This window comes from Puntigrus tetrazona, chromosome 9 (genome assembly GCF_018831695.1).
Source record: "Puntigrus tetrazona isolate hp1 chromosome 9, ASM1883169v1, whole genome shotgun sequence".
Taxonomy (NCBI): Eukaryota; Metazoa; Chordata; class Actinopteri; order Cypriniformes; family Cyprinidae; genus Puntigrus; species Puntigrus tetrazona.
The window spans coordinates 3312822-3329325 of NC_056707.1; the positions used below are offsets into that span (position 1 = coordinate 3312822).

The 16504-nt window shown below is 40.8% G+C and overlaps 2 protein-coding genes across 2 annotated transcripts in view; both read right to left on the bottom strand.

Annotated features, from left to right (window-relative positions):
• The window catches only part of LOC122351399 (ecto-NOX disulfide-thiol exchanger 1-like), a 33757-nt gene extending 24888 nt beyond the window's left edge, over positions 1-8869 (bottom strand). Inside the window, exons 1-4 of the mRNA XM_043248462.1 lie at positions 8728-8869; positions 8488-8631; positions 8199-8352; positions 7116-7368 (exon numbers count right to left, since the gene is read on the bottom strand). Of these exons, the coding sequence (XP_043104397.1) occupies positions 7116-7368; positions 8199-8352; positions 8488-8631; positions 8728-8869 (693 nt within the window). The remainder of the gene's footprint in view (positions 1-7115; positions 7369-8198; positions 8353-8487; positions 8632-8727) is intronic.
• The window catches only part of LOC122351418 (dnaJ homolog subfamily C member 15-like), a 217026-nt gene that overhangs the window by 166247 nt on the left and 34275 nt on the right, over positions 1-16504 (bottom strand). The gene's annotated exons all lie outside the window — the stretch shown is intronic.

Sequence of the window (16504 nt, forward strand, 5' to 3'; positions counted from 1 at the left end):
CTAGATGAAGTAAAATGATAGCTTTATTCATTTCTCCAGATGATACGTTCAGCGAGGCAACGGCGTGTGCTGTTCACGCGGACGACAGAGAGGCGCAAAGAAACGTACGCTTAATCATTTCATTTCATGATCCAGTCAGCAAACAGCCACGCGCACTTAATGAACGCAGAAAAGCTCAGCACGAGGAGGAGACATGGAGCTGGCCAAAGAACACTTTAAGAATTCTCTGCCTGCCATTCTCACAATGAAGATACCTCCCGCTCTCACTGTCGGTACCCTAACTGGTTACTATGAGATTTTCATCTAGTGCTGCCATGACAACCGCTTCATCCTTTGCACTGAGCAAGATGATATATTATTCTAAGTGGGCCTGGGGCCCTGATCTGACGTTGGACTTTTTTTTTTTGCTCATCTTGGATATGACTGTACTGCCTGTAGTATGTATTTGCATGCCAGAATCCACCCAACTGTACAGACAAGTATAGACAGGCTCTGGTTCCAAAATCCCAGAGAGCTGCCTACATAGGCAGCATTATAATAACACTTCACAGGTGAGGTTTTAAAGGTAGGCATTATTAAAGCAATACATATATTCTTCTACGAAGAAGATAATGCCATGATGGACAAAAATCCATCTTGCTGCATCTGTGAAATTTCATGTTCAAATCCAGCCATTTCCTACAGAAATGGAAACTGCATGGCTAATGTAGCTGAAGTTATCTTTGTCTCTTGACTGTATTCACAGAGCACTGTGAACTATGTCATCATTTTATACAGTCCTTTTAGAGGTCTCACAGACAGGCCTTAAAACAACACTGAACCAGAACCGCGCTCTAAAATGTTAAATGCTCAAGCCCAAAATTATTCACTCCGTAGATAATTCATAACTGCGCCTTTATTATACACAACACAGTAAGATTAGCGGCAGAGATTTTTGGGAACATTTTCTAAAGCTAACGCCTACTAACTTTATAACAACATATTATGCCACTGATGCAGTTTGTTTTAGCTTTTAGCTTAATAGGGACACTGTTGCATTTAAACACTAATAGTCCCTTATTTACAAGGTTCTGTTTCAGTTTGGTCATTGCTAGAAAGCAAGGCAGCTCACTAGCCGTGGAACAGAGCCACAGTGTCTCCCCATACTTCATCTACAAGACATCACTGGGCAGATACACACTACACAAAATGCACACTAGGACATATGACTGCATTGAGACTCAGCTGCCTATGTCAGTGTGATGAGTAGAATAATAGCCCATAGAAGGGCCCTGCAAGTACAGTCTCAGTGGAAGCACTCTGACCAAGGTTACAGCGGTGATGGAGATGTTCAACTTAACTTAAAGGCAGGCCAATACAAGATTCACTATCCTTTTTTTTTGCAGCCCGGACAGGTGAGAAGCCAATATCCCAGCTCAAACAAAGAAATGTAATTTGCCTCGAATGAATATGTGTGATGGAGCTTTGTAATTGGCGGCTTGACAGAAAGACATTGGTAGAGACCATTCTAGCATGAAATAAGAGAAAATGCATTTTAGAGCTGCTGCAGTCTGTGCAGACGGCGATGGTACAATTGTTTACTAAATTGTAGACGGTCAAATTAATAAATAGCAGGCAACAGTTTACAATTGGTCCAAATCTCAAATTTAGCGCAAATCCATCACCAATGCCAAAATAAAACTGTACACGCACTCCAATCTGAGCTAAATCCTCAATCAATGTTTGACATCAAACACTCAGTACTTTATTAGAACTTTCCAGAAAATCCATCATTGTAGACTGCTGCCTTCTCAGTCCAAGGAACTAAAACAGCAGCTAATGAGATGGGTACTACAGACACAGATTCAGGCTTCCCTCAGAGAAGTGCCATGGTGGCCTGATGCTGCCTGATTGCTGATGCAGATGCTGAGCCTCTACATAAATGGCCTGTCTTGTCTGACTTCCTTACCTACCAAAGCTGGAGCAGATTACGGCTGTGTTCACTGCCACCAGGCAAAAGGCATGGGACCATTTCTCAAAAAGCGAGCGCAAGAAACATAGACATCGGCAAAGCAGTGCGTAGGTTGGTATTTCTTTTCCTTTGACATGAATTTACATCAGGGGTTCTGAAACTATGGGCTGCTTTATTACTACAAACCAAGTTTACCATAATTTCCCTGCTTGGAAAAGGAAACAGTATATGCTTTCTGTTAGGTATAAGCCAAAGCATGGCAGCTGGGTCTCACGGTCATGGGGCTGGTCCTGAGATGGTTATAAGCTAGTTATGAACTGGTCCTGATCAGTTTCTTAGATTTAAACCAAATTGACCAGCTCATAACTTGCCTAGACCAGTATAAACATGTTTCCAAAACATACTACAGTATATAATCTTGTTTTTTCCAAAGGTAGGCCCCATGCATTTAAAAGCCAAAGTATATTAAATCAATATTTACTACTATATAACATATATTTAAATGTGTGGTTGTTGGAATTTTCTGAAGGAGAACCTGCCTAGCTTAGGGGCCCCCAGGCAATGTGGTAGTTTGAGACCCTGCTCTACATGGTACACTGACACGGCAGCTCTATATGGCAGTGTATCTTGTGGCTTTCACAGGCTGGGATCAGGTCTCGCACAGCAAAAAAAAAAAAAAAAAAATCCCAGTTTTCTAGCTTCTCTGCTCTTTTCGCAGCAGAGCCTTCAAAATTGCACTAGAAAGAACTTCCATTGCTGCCATGGCAACAGATACTGGCAGGATTATAATGATGCTCATCAGTGATTAGCCTGGAATTAATTGTTAATAACTCATCCAATTTGAATTGTGGTTCCATGAGGAAGGAAAAGTGAGGTGCGGTTAACTCCAAATGTTCCTATGCAATAAAAACGATGCATAGAAATCCCTGAATTCTGGAATGCACATTATGGAATCCACATTCATAATATGGAACGTCACCGGTATGCAAAATTGATGTTAGCTAAAACAGAATACCTAATGAACCTTGAAATATAAAAATCCCTTTGGCTGGTGATAGACTCCAGCTGCAGTCTTTCCTCCAGCCACTGACTTTTTCCACGACTGTATATCATGAGCAGTGATGGAGGCCCAAACCTAGTCTAGAAATACACTGACTGTGGCTGATTAACGGTTTTTAAGTCAAGTCTATGAAAGGATTCCATCAGTTCACAGTCGCCAAGAGGCATCAGCGCAGGCAGAGTCTCTGGAAGTGAGAAGTGAAAGTCGGGCTGAGATGCCACCCTGCAGTGCTAGTGTTTTTATTGGTGTTGTTTTGTAGCACCGCTGTGGATTTGTCAGATATATTAAATGATTATACAAGGCAGAGTTTGAATGTTATAGTTTTGCTTGCTCAGCCTTAAAATAAAGAGGCAGAGGCTAGTTGAACACTTTGAACATTTCTTTCTTTCTTTTCTAAATAAGAGTTTATTAAATACCCATGAGCCCATGAAATATGTAACATGACAAATAAACGATAAAATAAAATCAACAACACAATTAGAAGGAGTTTTTTTAGTAGCAATTACATGATAAACTGCACTGTCAATATTAACCAATTGCTTATTAGTATGTATTATTAAAAATATTGGCTGTTTATCACCCAACCCAACACCTAAATGTAACAACTACCTTACTACACTGTAAAAAAATTGCTGTTAATTGCAACTTGAATTGACCTATGTTACCTGCTGCCTACAAATTTTTCTCTTGTGTCAATTGAAATAGGAGTATTTTAGCTGATCAAACATTATTAGGCAGCAGGGTAACAAGTTATTTGAAGCAATTTATTTTATTCTTTTACTATGTAACAATTAAAAGGTTTCATAATAGCAAGAATCGCATATTAAAAAAAGCTTAACATTTAAAACACTTGTACACAATTACACTAAGAATCATTAGGGTGAGCATAAGTAAATAGTTAGTTCATCCTTTATAAAGCACATCCTATCATGAATAGTCATTAGTAAATATACTATAAACTATAAATGCCCTGCCCTTTATTCATAAGCATATCTTTACAAGGAAGGCTCAGATATCTTCCTAATAGAGTAAATAAACAAATACAATAGAGAGGGATACACAACTCCAGAATGTTTTTTAAGATTTCTTTTCTATGAAAATTAGAGATTTATTTTAAATGTTTTTACTGCGTACAGTTTTATGCCTATAGTTTTAATTTGCATCTTGGTGTTGTTTAACTGTCTGCTCTGGAAGATAAATCTAGCCTTAAATCTCTTTTGTAAATGCTTTACAAGGTATAAATCATCTCACACAAATAGATGACTACATGTAAATTCACTGGGAATATTTTATAATCATTTGACTTAAACACTAATTGGAGCAGGAATATATGTTAATAAAGCATTTATTAGCATACTGACAAACTATTATCGTGGTTCAAAAAATTACAAATGTACATTTAAATAGTTTATTAATCATTTGATTACACTTTTCAAATGGATTCTATAAACTGGTAATGCAGAAATTATAAATGCACTGTTAATAAAGCATAAAACACAATTATTAAACATATGTTTCAAGAACAAAAACATTTATAGCTGCATTTATAAACCGCTTGCTAATGCCTATTAATGTTGGAACAATGCTATATAAAGGATAAATTGACTATTTACTAACGACAACTAATGATTTATAGTGTACAGTTATTGTAAAAAAGTGTGACCAAAATAAGCTATTGCTATGATGTGGTTTCATTTACTTAATTACTCAACAGTAAAACTAAATAGTTGTTTATTATTTACTAGTTGCTGTTTTTTGTATGATATTAGACTTTAGTTTGGAAAGTTACAAACGATATTTAAAAACGCCCAAATACTTCTTTTAAAATCAACATACACAATCATGGCTGGAAAAGAAATAAAACTTGACTTAAAACACACATATGATATAGGCCTTAGGAAAGAGTAACTAATAGCCTCAGTCTCTCTTATTTTGTTGGCCAGAAATGGCTTTAAGCGAATGCAGTCTTTATAAAAGTTATAAAGCTCTCATTGGTTTTCCAGAATGACTGGAAACACCCACTGGTGAAAAGCAATGGATATCCTTTGGTCAAAAGGTGTGGGAGCCCTGTAAAATGATAATGTGGAGAATTCGAGAGAAATACGATATCAGAAAATAACCCAGAGCCCGCCTGGCCCTGATACTACAGCTTTCAAGAAACAGATGAAAGATCCGCAACACGGTGCCAGAGTAAAATGTATTCAATCACAGATAAAGCAAAGCTCAAATGTGCCCTTTATAGAGTCAGATCTGCAAGATTTTTACAGTGGTGGCATTAAACGGCTCCTTTGTGCTGATCCTCATAATGGCTATCAGAGGATCAGTGGGCTGCAAAGTTTGTGTAATGTGATTTTTAATACCCATTTCAGACCTAGACAAATGAATCTCTACCATTGCATTAGCACTGAGACGCCAGAGCCTCCGCTTCTCCCTCTGGGTTGTATTTTGCTAAGAAATCTATCACTGGGCCTGTGTTTGCCAAATCATTGCCTGCTTTTTCATCCTGTTAAAAGTGTCCAGGTTAAATTAGATTATTATTAGAATAGAATAAAACATTCCATTGGTATGTGTGTGATTGTTATATATATGTTACTGCTGGGATTTACAAAAATGGAAGTATAAAGTGTGTCCTTGTAGAATTTCTGAGAAGAGGAAATGTACTGTGTGCAAATGTAATCTTTAATCATTCAAGGTCTCTATTGCAGCTTTAGCAATGTGGTGTGTGTGTGTGTGTGTGTGTGTGTGCTGGTGTTTGCTCTGATTTTCTGTGCTGTGCTCCATTAGAGCTGAGAAATGCTCACAGTGAAGAGATCATGGAATAATAAGGAAGGAGGAAATGAGAGATGTCAGATGAAGACTTGGAGGAAAACCCTGCAAAAGATGAGAATGAGGACACGGGTAGGCCTGTGGATCAGCCACCTGGCCATCATAATCAAGGATTTGACAGGGATATCGGAGGCAGGGACTGGCTAAAACATGCCCACATCTAGTTCATTTACACTGGTTGGGACTGTACAGTGCATTTAAAATGAACAAATCTTCTTTAAAGGTCACTGTTAATGGGTGGATAAGAGGAATGTAATGCAGTGCCATAGAGACATCTGTTTAATGCCTACATAATTAGGTTTAATTTTTAAGGGCCCAAATAACATATTATTTTTCTCTCCTAGCCCACTGTTTAGAATTTAGTTTTTAATTTTATATATATATATATATATATATATATATATATATATATATATATATATATATATATATATTTTATATATATTTTATATTATATAAATATACTTAATATATACTAGTTACTAATGCATGTATACATTTGTATTTATATATACATAACAAATATATCTAAATAATTAAAATAAATACATGCATACTCTGTATTCTAGAAATATGCATGCTAATAAGAAATAGGTGTACAAAAGTATTTATTTGAAAACACCATAAATGCTCATAACGGGCCATTTGATCAATTAATGCGCCCTTGTAAAGAAATATGTTCTTGAAAAAAATCTTACATAGACATCAATTCTTGGAAATAGAAGTGTATAAATAAATAATAATCTATAAATAAAATAACAATTTGTGAAAAAGATAAATCAGTATTTTTCTCACCAGCCCTCAACCGCATTATTATTTATTTAATTTGCAAATAATAGCAGGCGTTACAGCCATAATGTAACACAAATGCTAGGAAAAAACGGTGTGTAAAGCTGACGGTTTATCGCTTTTAACCCATTTCATCCGGCGCTTTCAAGGCTACTGCAATGTCACATAACTTCACAATACATCTTCTATGTCTGCCAGCCAACATCCCAACCAATGCAGTTTTCATCTGCAAAGCACTGGAAACACACATGTGTTAGGACCGAGTATTCATAAATCTTCTACTTCAACAATTCATTCATTGTCAGTCTATAATACCGTAATAGATAAACTAAGTAATAGTTGATAACAACTAGATAAATCTTAGTTGTTCGCTATATGCCCCTGGTAGGGTCTCCATGGCAAACAGGTCACTCTAGGTGACAAGCTGTGACAAAGAGCGGTCCATGACACTCTTTATGGAAAAGACCTGGAATGGAGTCGCGACGTCACTGCATGGCGCAGCCGGGCCCCGCCATGGAGCCAGGCCTGGGGCCGGGCCGGCATGCGTAGCGCCTGGTGGTCGGGTCTCTGCCCCATCGACCGGGCCGGGCCCAGTTCAAACAGCAGCCATCTCCCAGGCCCACCACCTGCAGGAGGGACCGTAAGGGGCCGGTGCTCCGGGTTTGGGTAGCAGTCGGCGGGGACCTCACAACTCCAACCCCTGGACTCAGAATCTAGTTTGTGGACATGGAACGCCACCTCTCTGGGGAAGGAGCCGAGTTGTTGCGTGAGGTTGAGAGATACCGCTAGAGATAGTCTGGCTCACCTCCACGCACTGCTTTCTGACTCTGAACTCCATCTTCTCAAAGGGGCTGGACTCTTCTGCTTACCTAAAAGGTCTGCAGTGAGAGGCAGGCTGGTGTGGGCTTGCTCATAGCTCCCAGCTTAGCCGCCATGTGTTGGAGTTTGCCCGGTGGACAAGAGGTCGCCTCCCCGCGCACGGTTGGGGGGGAGGACTCACTGTCATTCAGGCCACGGGCCAAATGGCAGTGTAGAGTACTCCGGCCTCTTGGAGTCCTTGGGAGGGGTGCTGGTGCGCTCGCAACCGGGGACTCATCGCCTGCTGGGGACTTCAACGCCACGTTGGTGATGCTATGACACCTGGAGGGGCGTGATTGGGAGGAACGTCCCATCTAAAACCTGAGTGGTAGCCTGTTGAGCGAATTCTGTGCCAGGCACGGGTCTGTCCATAACAATCACCCATGTTCACAAGGCGTCCACCAGGCACTGGCATCAGGACACCCTAGGCTGAGGTCAAGATCGACTTTGTGTTGTATCATCTGATCTCCGGCCACATGTCTTGGACAAGCACTCGGGTGAAGAGAGGCGGAGCTGTCAACTGATCACCACCTGGTGGTGAGTTGGATCCGCTGGCGGAGAGGCTGACAGACGGCAGGCCCAAACGCATCGTGAGGGTCTGCTGGGAACAAGCAAGTGAGACTCCTGTCAGGTGATTCGTCCCTTCTCCCGGCAGAACTTTGACTGATCCCAGGGAGGCTGAGACATTGAGTCCGAATGGACTATGTTCTCTACTCTTGGTCGACGTGAGCTGGCCCGGAGCTGTGGTTGGTAAAGTCTCCCGCAAAGTGGTCGTGGGCGGTGAACTCCCAACCCATGGTGGACACCGAAGTAAGTGATGCCGCTGCTGAAGAAGGAGTCCTATCGGGCATGGTTGGCTCCAGGACCCCTGAAGCAGCCGACAGGCACCCAAAATAAGCTTAGGTTGCCCGGTGGTTGTGCAGGCAAAAACTCGGTTCCGGGAGGAGTTCGGGAGGCTGCGGAAAATGACTTCATTTAACGCCCCAAAGAGGTCTTGGCAAACCGTCTGACGCCTCATAGAAAGGGAAAGCAGTGCCCTGCCACACCGTGAGCAGTAGTGCTGATGGGAAACTCAACTCGATCAGACATGGTGGGGCGGGAAGGAATACTTTGAGGACCCTCTCAATCCCACAACACGCTCTCTCCACTGAGGGAGCAGAGGCCGATCCGGGGACTCACCAATACCCCAGCTGAGGTCACTGAGGTGGTTGAGAAGCCTCTCTGGCAAGGCACCAGGGCGGACGGCATCCGCCCCGGAATACCTCAGGTCTCTGGATGCCAGGGGCTGTCTGGCTGACACGCCTGCAGCACGCGTGACGGGTGCGCTCTGACTGGGATGGGCAGGTTCCTTCTTTCAAGAAGGGGGACTGAGGTGTGCCCACCATAGGGGACTACACTTCTCAGCCTCCCTGAAAGTCTGTTAGGCACTTGAGAGAGAATCACTGATAGCTGAACCTCGGGCTTCAAGAGGAACAATGCGGGTTTCCCCGCCTGGACGCGGGAACACTGACCATTTCATACCCTCTCCCAGACGCTGGAGGGTTCCTGGAGTTTCTGCCCAACCAGTCTACATGCGTTTTGTGGATTTGAGAAGGTACCCGACCGGCTCCGGTGTCCTGTGGGGGTGTCAGAATATGTAAGGTCTTTGCATGGGCTGTCCAATCCTGTATGATCAGAGCAGAGCTTGGTCTGCATTGCTGCATTAAGTCAGACTGACTTGCGCATTACGTTGGACTCGACAGGGCTGCCTTGTCAGTCCTGTTCAGCTATTTTATGGGACAGGATTTCTAGAAGCGAGTCGGCCGGAGGGGTCTAATGGTGACCAGATAGCTTCTCTGCTTTTGCCATAGATGTTGTTCTGTTGGCGCATCTGGCCAAGACTCACAGTGCTGGGGCGGTTTGCAGCTGGAGTGTGAAGTGCAGGGGATGAAAAATCAGCACCCCAAGTCTGAGGCCTTGGTCCTCAGCCTCTGGACAAGGGTGGCTTGCCCCCTTCAGGTTGGTGGGGAGCCCTGCCCCAGGTGGAGGAGTTTAAGTATCTTGGGGTCTCTGCTCACGAAAGGAGGGCTGATGGAACGAGAGGGATTGACAGGCGGATCGTGCAGCTTCTGCAGCAATGCAGCCGCTGTACTGGTCTGTCAGAAAAAGAGCTGAGCCGCAAGGCGGCTCGATTTACCGTCGATTCGCCTTACTTCACCTATGGTCATGAGCTTTGGGTCATGACCAAAGAATGAGATCTCGGATACAAGCGTCGAAATGAGTTTCCTTCCGTAGGGTGGCTGGGCGCCTCAGAGATAGGGGTGAGAAGCCCATCACCCGGGAGGAGCTCTGAGCAGACCCGCTGCTCCTCCACATCGAGAGGAGAGTACAGCTGTGCCTGGCATCTGTTCCGATGCCCCGGACGCCTCCCAAGGGAGGGTTCCGGCATGTCCTGCATCGGAAAGAGGCCTCGGAAGACCCAGGACACGCTGGAGAGATCTATGTCTCTCGGCTGGCCTGGGAGCGCCTCTGCACCCTCTCGAAGAGCTGGAGGAAGTGTTCAGAGAGGTGGGAAGTCTGGGCATCCCTTTAGACTGTTGCCCCGCGACCCGCCCCGATAAGCGAAGAAAAAGAAGAAGAAGAAGAAGATAAACTAATAAATAGAACTTGCAAAGTAAGGCCCATATTAAAGTAAAAGGTTAATAATAATTCCTAATCAATTCTTGATCTGATGAAAACAAATAACGAAAATAAACACAACGCTTCTCTCATTGGCCTCTGATCAAATCAGCCTTCCTTGACCACTTGTTTTTATTAGCTTTATTCAAACAGAGTGTTCTACATCCTTCAGATAACCTTGGAGTGGCAACAGCACTGTGCTGAGATATCAACGTGAGTGATTACACTCTCCTCCCATGCATCTTACAGCAACTTGATTATAACGATATTGCTCGCAGAGAACGGCGGCAGGAAGTGTCAGGGATTCTGAGTCTGGGCGAGCATTTCATGACCTGTCACAGCACACAAGCCCGGCTCAATAAAAGTAGTATTTTCAAAGGCAGGAAGGAATATCTAATGGTTGAGATTCTCTGTTGACACAGCAGTGACCAAGTTGTTATGCAAACTTCATAGTCGATTTCTGCTCTGGAATCACAACGCTTGCTCTAAAGCCTGCCTCGTAGGCGCTTCTGATCTTGCTTGAAAGTCAAGGCTACAAACTTGTCTACTATGATGCGTAGTGATTGCCAAACATATCATACGTTGCACCCTACTAGAAGAAACTAAGGTCAATGAGAACTGATTAAACTGACATATCGCAGAAATCATTCTTCAGGTTTTAAGTGCTGCAGTCAGGTCCCCAGTGCATCATCAAACCAAAGAAACGTGAAAAAGATGTACCGCAACGCCTGACTCGGCCCCAGTGACGCTGCAAAGGATCCCATTATAATATTACCGCCACCTGTACTTCATTCGCCAAAGCGAAGCAGCGCGGGTGAGCAGTTCAAAATGCTATGGAGAATGTCATGGAAACATGGTAACTGAAAACAAGAGATATGGATTTTATTTTGCTGTGGCACGCTTGCTGGTTGTGCACAGACCTAAAACAAACTGTCCCACCACTGACATTACAGACTGTAACTCGTAAGCTTAAAGAATGAGAACCCAGGTTAGTAATTTCGCTTTCTTTGCATTTTTAATTTGTGAAAGCCGATATCAAAAGCTTTTCGAGAAACAATGACTATAATTACAAACGCGATAATCAGAATCAACCGCCATTTGCATTTAAAGACACGGGCACTCAAAAATCAGAGTGTGTCTGCTTCCCACTCAAAATTTCCAAAAAGGTATAATAAAATGTCTCAGGGTATTTGTGCTTCACAGACACATGCTGGGGAAATACAAGAGACTTGTATTACGTTGTAAAAAAAAGGACATAATATATCACTTTAGCGGTTAAACTGGTCTAAGCTATATGGATAGCAGAGGAATATCTACCAAAAATTAAAATTAGCTAAGATTTTACTTGCATCTGTTAGTGTCATCCTAGGTGGCTAAGGATTTTGTTCTTTCTGTGACGAATACAGTCGAAAATTTTTAAAAATGTTGCTTCTTCCAAGCCCACAAATCAGATATATATCCAGCGTGGAACCACCTATATGCCTCCGGGGGTTAACTGTCTTCTGAAGCAGAAACGCAAGGCTCACACATACACTGGTAAGAGGTCAAAGCAAGAAGTCAGTGATTTGAGTTATAACTTAAAATGTAAACATTTTTGTTACAAACCCATGAATCTGACTCAGAAGACACTGCAGGTTAACGCCCAGAGACGGAAGGTTAGTTTTCCGATTTGTAGAGCTGGAAGAGCCAGGATCAATTTTAAAAAACTGTAAAAGCCAATACACTCTAGATGGCTTGGGGGGGTGAGTAAAATATGGATCATTTTCATTTTGGGGGGAACCATTCTTAACTAGCTTAATCAGATGAGTTAATGTGATCTACCAGGCATAAAAGTGTCAATCCAACCTACTATGCAACAGATGAGCCAAAGACTCCTTCATCCGAGGTCACTTCCGCCTCACTCTCATTTTCCTGTCTGAGAGCAGTGCTGTCTGGGCAGACGTGTGCTCTGGAGGGAGGAAAACGGCAGTCTGCGCTGGCAGCTGGACGCCATAGAACGAGGTGGAGCTACAAAGAGTGAGCAGGCAAGATGTACCGCACCGGTGGAGGATCACATGCAAGAACAACAGCTGTAATTTCCTGCAGCAGACCATGCAGAACACATGCAGCAGGTAATACAGTGAGCAGAAGCAACACTTTTTAGTAAACACTAATAATTAATAACTAGCTGATTTACAGCATGTATGCACTGCTATTAAAGGCCAATTTACAAAGTTCTGTCACATCATTAACCTCATGTTGTTCTAAACTCGTAAGACTCCTTCATTCTACTTCAGAACACAAATTTAGATATCTCAATGAAATCTGAGAGCATCGACTCTTCAGACAGCAGCAACACATCTGAAATATTCCAGGTCCAGAAACATAGGTAAAACAATCCATGCGCTATCCAGTTTTGCTACGCTAGAAGAATACTTTTTGCATCTTCTGCCATTTTAGAGAGTGTCACAAAGCAAAATGCATTATAATCGCCAAAATGGTAAAGACGTAACTCAGGAGAAAATGAACACAATTCATTCCTGTGATCAGAGCTGAATTTTCATGCGATTTTCCAATCTTGATGAATAAAAAATTTAAATCTTTGAATGGTAATGTATATTTTTATGGTTGTGGGTGAATTGGAGAGAGTCTCTAGTGGGTGGGTGTTAATAGCCTAACGACTAACTTCCTGCTGACACGGCTGGTTCATTCATCAGTATACAGCGTAGTTTGATATTATAGTCCAGTCACTTGGCGGACTTATGACTCATCAAGTGACAAACAATAGATCAAACCATATTAATAGGATATAGTTTATCCATAGCATCAATTGATTACTAATTGACAAATCATTCACCCATATGTTGATATTGAATATTGGTTTAAATTAGTAAGAGTATATTGACATTAAACATTAAAAATTATATAGTATTTTAGTAGAATACTGCAATACCCATCTAACCATCATCCACCCTATTAATTTATACTGCTTATTAAATATGATTAACAACAAAGACTTGACTTAGACTATTTAAAGCATAAAATATTAGCACCAGCCCGTGAGCTCTCTCCGCCTCTTCTCGTGATTTACACGCAGCTGCTTTAAAGGCTTTTATGTACAAGATCAATACTAACAAGAAATGAGCATCCTTTGTGGCGAGAGAAAGCTAATGTTCAGATGTGTAAATAGAGTTCAGGATCAATGGCTATTTAATTTAATGGATGGAGAACTTTAATTACTAACTTTAAATTGTTCGATTTGAAATGTGAAGGTGTAAACTTTTTAAAATTATATAATTTTCTACCATTGATAATACACAAATGCGCTCTTGAGCTTACAAAATCAACAATAGCCAATAAAAAAATGTTTTCTGAAGACTAAATTTATTACATCTTTTGGCTCTAAAACTACTAATTTTGCTGCTTTGCTACTATATTAATAGGCAGTTGTTGCTATGCTATTGGGGACTAGAATATGGCCATGCAGAATGTGTGTTTTACCACAAAGTACTACAAACAGCCAATATGTTAATAATGTGTATGCTAATAAGCAACTGTAAGATTTGGTCCAATTGGAAAAGCTGACATACGCTAATATTAAAGCATATCTCCTTCAATAAATGCTGCAAAAAGCTGACCATGAACCTTTAGCAGACATAAAAGTCTGACTCAATAAGCCCTTCCTGCCCACCTCCTCTTATATTATCTTTGTCGCTTGCTGCTGTGGGATGTTTATGTGGTGTTTGTTTATGAGCAGCCCTACACGCTCGCTCATTGTTCCAGCCATCTGCTTGTTGCTCACGATGCTGTTTGTCTCCACAGCACCGCTTCGCTCCAGGAAGAGCTGAAAGGGAAGGAGCTGGAGCTGGAGCAGGCCAGAGATGAGCAGCACTACCGCAGAGGGAGAGGTCCCCAGCCTCAGGGTGCTGTTGACAGAACTCATGGTCATGTTGTTAAATAATCTGCATTTCCAAATGCATTATATGTTATTTGATGGAGAAACTATGATTAGGAGGAGAGTGTGGGTGGAGCTACTTAAAGTTGCTGTTACTCAACTTAAACTTTAGCCAAACTTCAAGCCTAAAGTTTTGCAATCAAGAGCAGTTATTTGCAAAATGCAAACGAGATGCCAGTTAGGTGGCAGCATAAACCATAAAAATAATTATGTGACTGGAGCAGAGATTGCAGTGATAAACAACAGCATTTAACTAGTATGATATATATTTCTTGAACGAAGAGTTAACTCTGCCAAAACTAATAAATGCCACTTTTAAAAAAAAAGTGCAGACATTCTTCATGCATGGAGCGATCTGACCCTAACTTTAATGAACTTTTAAAGCATATTATTCAATTAAACAACCTAGGCTGGGTAGTTTGATTTATATTGCTTGGAAATGCACAATAATACAAAAAAAAAAATAATAATTTTAAATAGACTCTAAAGGTAAATATTTCAGCAAAAAAAGAAATAAAATATGCAACAGTAGCCAACAATTTCATGAGTTTACAACAACTTTTTTTATATAATCCACTTGAAAATGCTATACCATGTTCTTACAACGAATTTTAATAAATGAATGATGGCTCCTGAAATAATGAATCACATATACATATATATCAGTATAAATAAACAGCATAGCAGACTTTAGGAGTGAATTATAATATAGTTTAATATAGTTCTACAAAAAAGAAGATGAAACTATAACATCTGTCATATATAACAAGAGGAGAAATTGGGGAAAATGCCATTGAAGAATATCTTCATTTTAATTTATCTTTGCTTTAATCTTATTTTTTTTTATATTGAAATTTGTACATTATAAATAGTTTTTTACTATAATATAATTGGATATTATAACATTTACATTTGGCCCACGGCTCTCAATTTGCTCCGATTTTTGGTCCTTTGTAGTAAAAAGTTAGCATTATCACTCTGAATGAGTCAATTCTCTTGTTTGGATTTCCACTGCTTCATTTGAGAGTAGGAAAAGATTTTAGGCTCTTTTAGTGTCTCTGCTCGCTGGAAAAGTAGCCTTTAGTTACTTCTCAGCGCTTGTAGAGAGTTACTTGGTAGATGGACAAAGCCTTATGTTTATTAAGAGCACTGTCTACTTCAGATATGCTGTATTTTGGCGGTGTCTGCCTCCCTCGCGGTGTGAGCGGGAAGCTCTGCAGCCCGGGTCACTTCTATTGCCCTAGTCCTCTGTGCATGCAGAGCGAGAAACACAACTCAACATGGCAGGAGTAATAGGAGAAGACACACATACACACATCACTGGAAAATCTGAGACACATAAACAGCAACACACAAACAAGAGCAGGACAGTTTTTGCTCTTATGATGCTTGGTTGTATTGCAGAAGGGGAACAAGGCTTATGCTGGAGAGCCGGGTTGTTGTTCACTTCTACACTTTGACACTGGCAGTCGACATGCCCAGTCAATGAAATGATAGATGCAACACAACATGTATATGTGCTGAAAACATGCAAAATCCAAAAAAAGGATTCAGCCAGTTAGTTCCTTCAATGCTTAATTTGTACATTGGAGGGTCCGGAACAAAGCGGGTGATGATCCGGCATGATTAGAGGAGCGAGAGGTAACGGAGCATTCGGGCCCCAATCACATTGGTGGACCATTTTAAGCCACACAGCTGAAATGAAATTATATTGCATTTTGATCTGGGCCTATTTTCATTTTAATAATACAATAATAAAATTTTTATTTCAAATCTCTATAATAGCACTGCGTCCAGAATTTCCAGTGGGGATTATTTGTACACATCACATATTTTTACTAATCCTCGTAGCTTTCTAAGCTATAGTATGGGATATATTCACAAGTAGCATGCAGGCTAATATAGGTTAGATGCACAAATAAATCCACACAAACTATCAGATTAAATCTGTCATAAAAAAAAGCTGTACCGCATCATCTTTTTCTTTAAATATAAATTCTTTTAAATTTTGTTAAATATAACTGCAATATTGTATAACAAAACCACAGTTAATATTATTATAATCTTTTGTAGTATTATGTTAGCAAAACAAAGGTTATTTGGACAACAATAGATGTTCTATAAAGTAAGTTCAAGTATATATTTAAAAAAAGTGTACTTCTATGTGTAGTTAATTCATGTACTGCCCTCCTCCTTTAAAACGCCCTTGAAATTTGGGGTTTTGGACAATATTGGCATGAATACTTTTGCTTTATGCATCATTTTAAATGATAAGGCCTAATAAACTAAGTAAATAATATTTTTGTGTATTAGTGTACATATTATTTCCATTATAAGTCTTCTTTTATAAATGTGCTAAAGAGTAATTTTTCATAAACGCGATTAACATTCCTCCTCCTCACTAGGTTTTGAAAGAAAGCAACTTGAA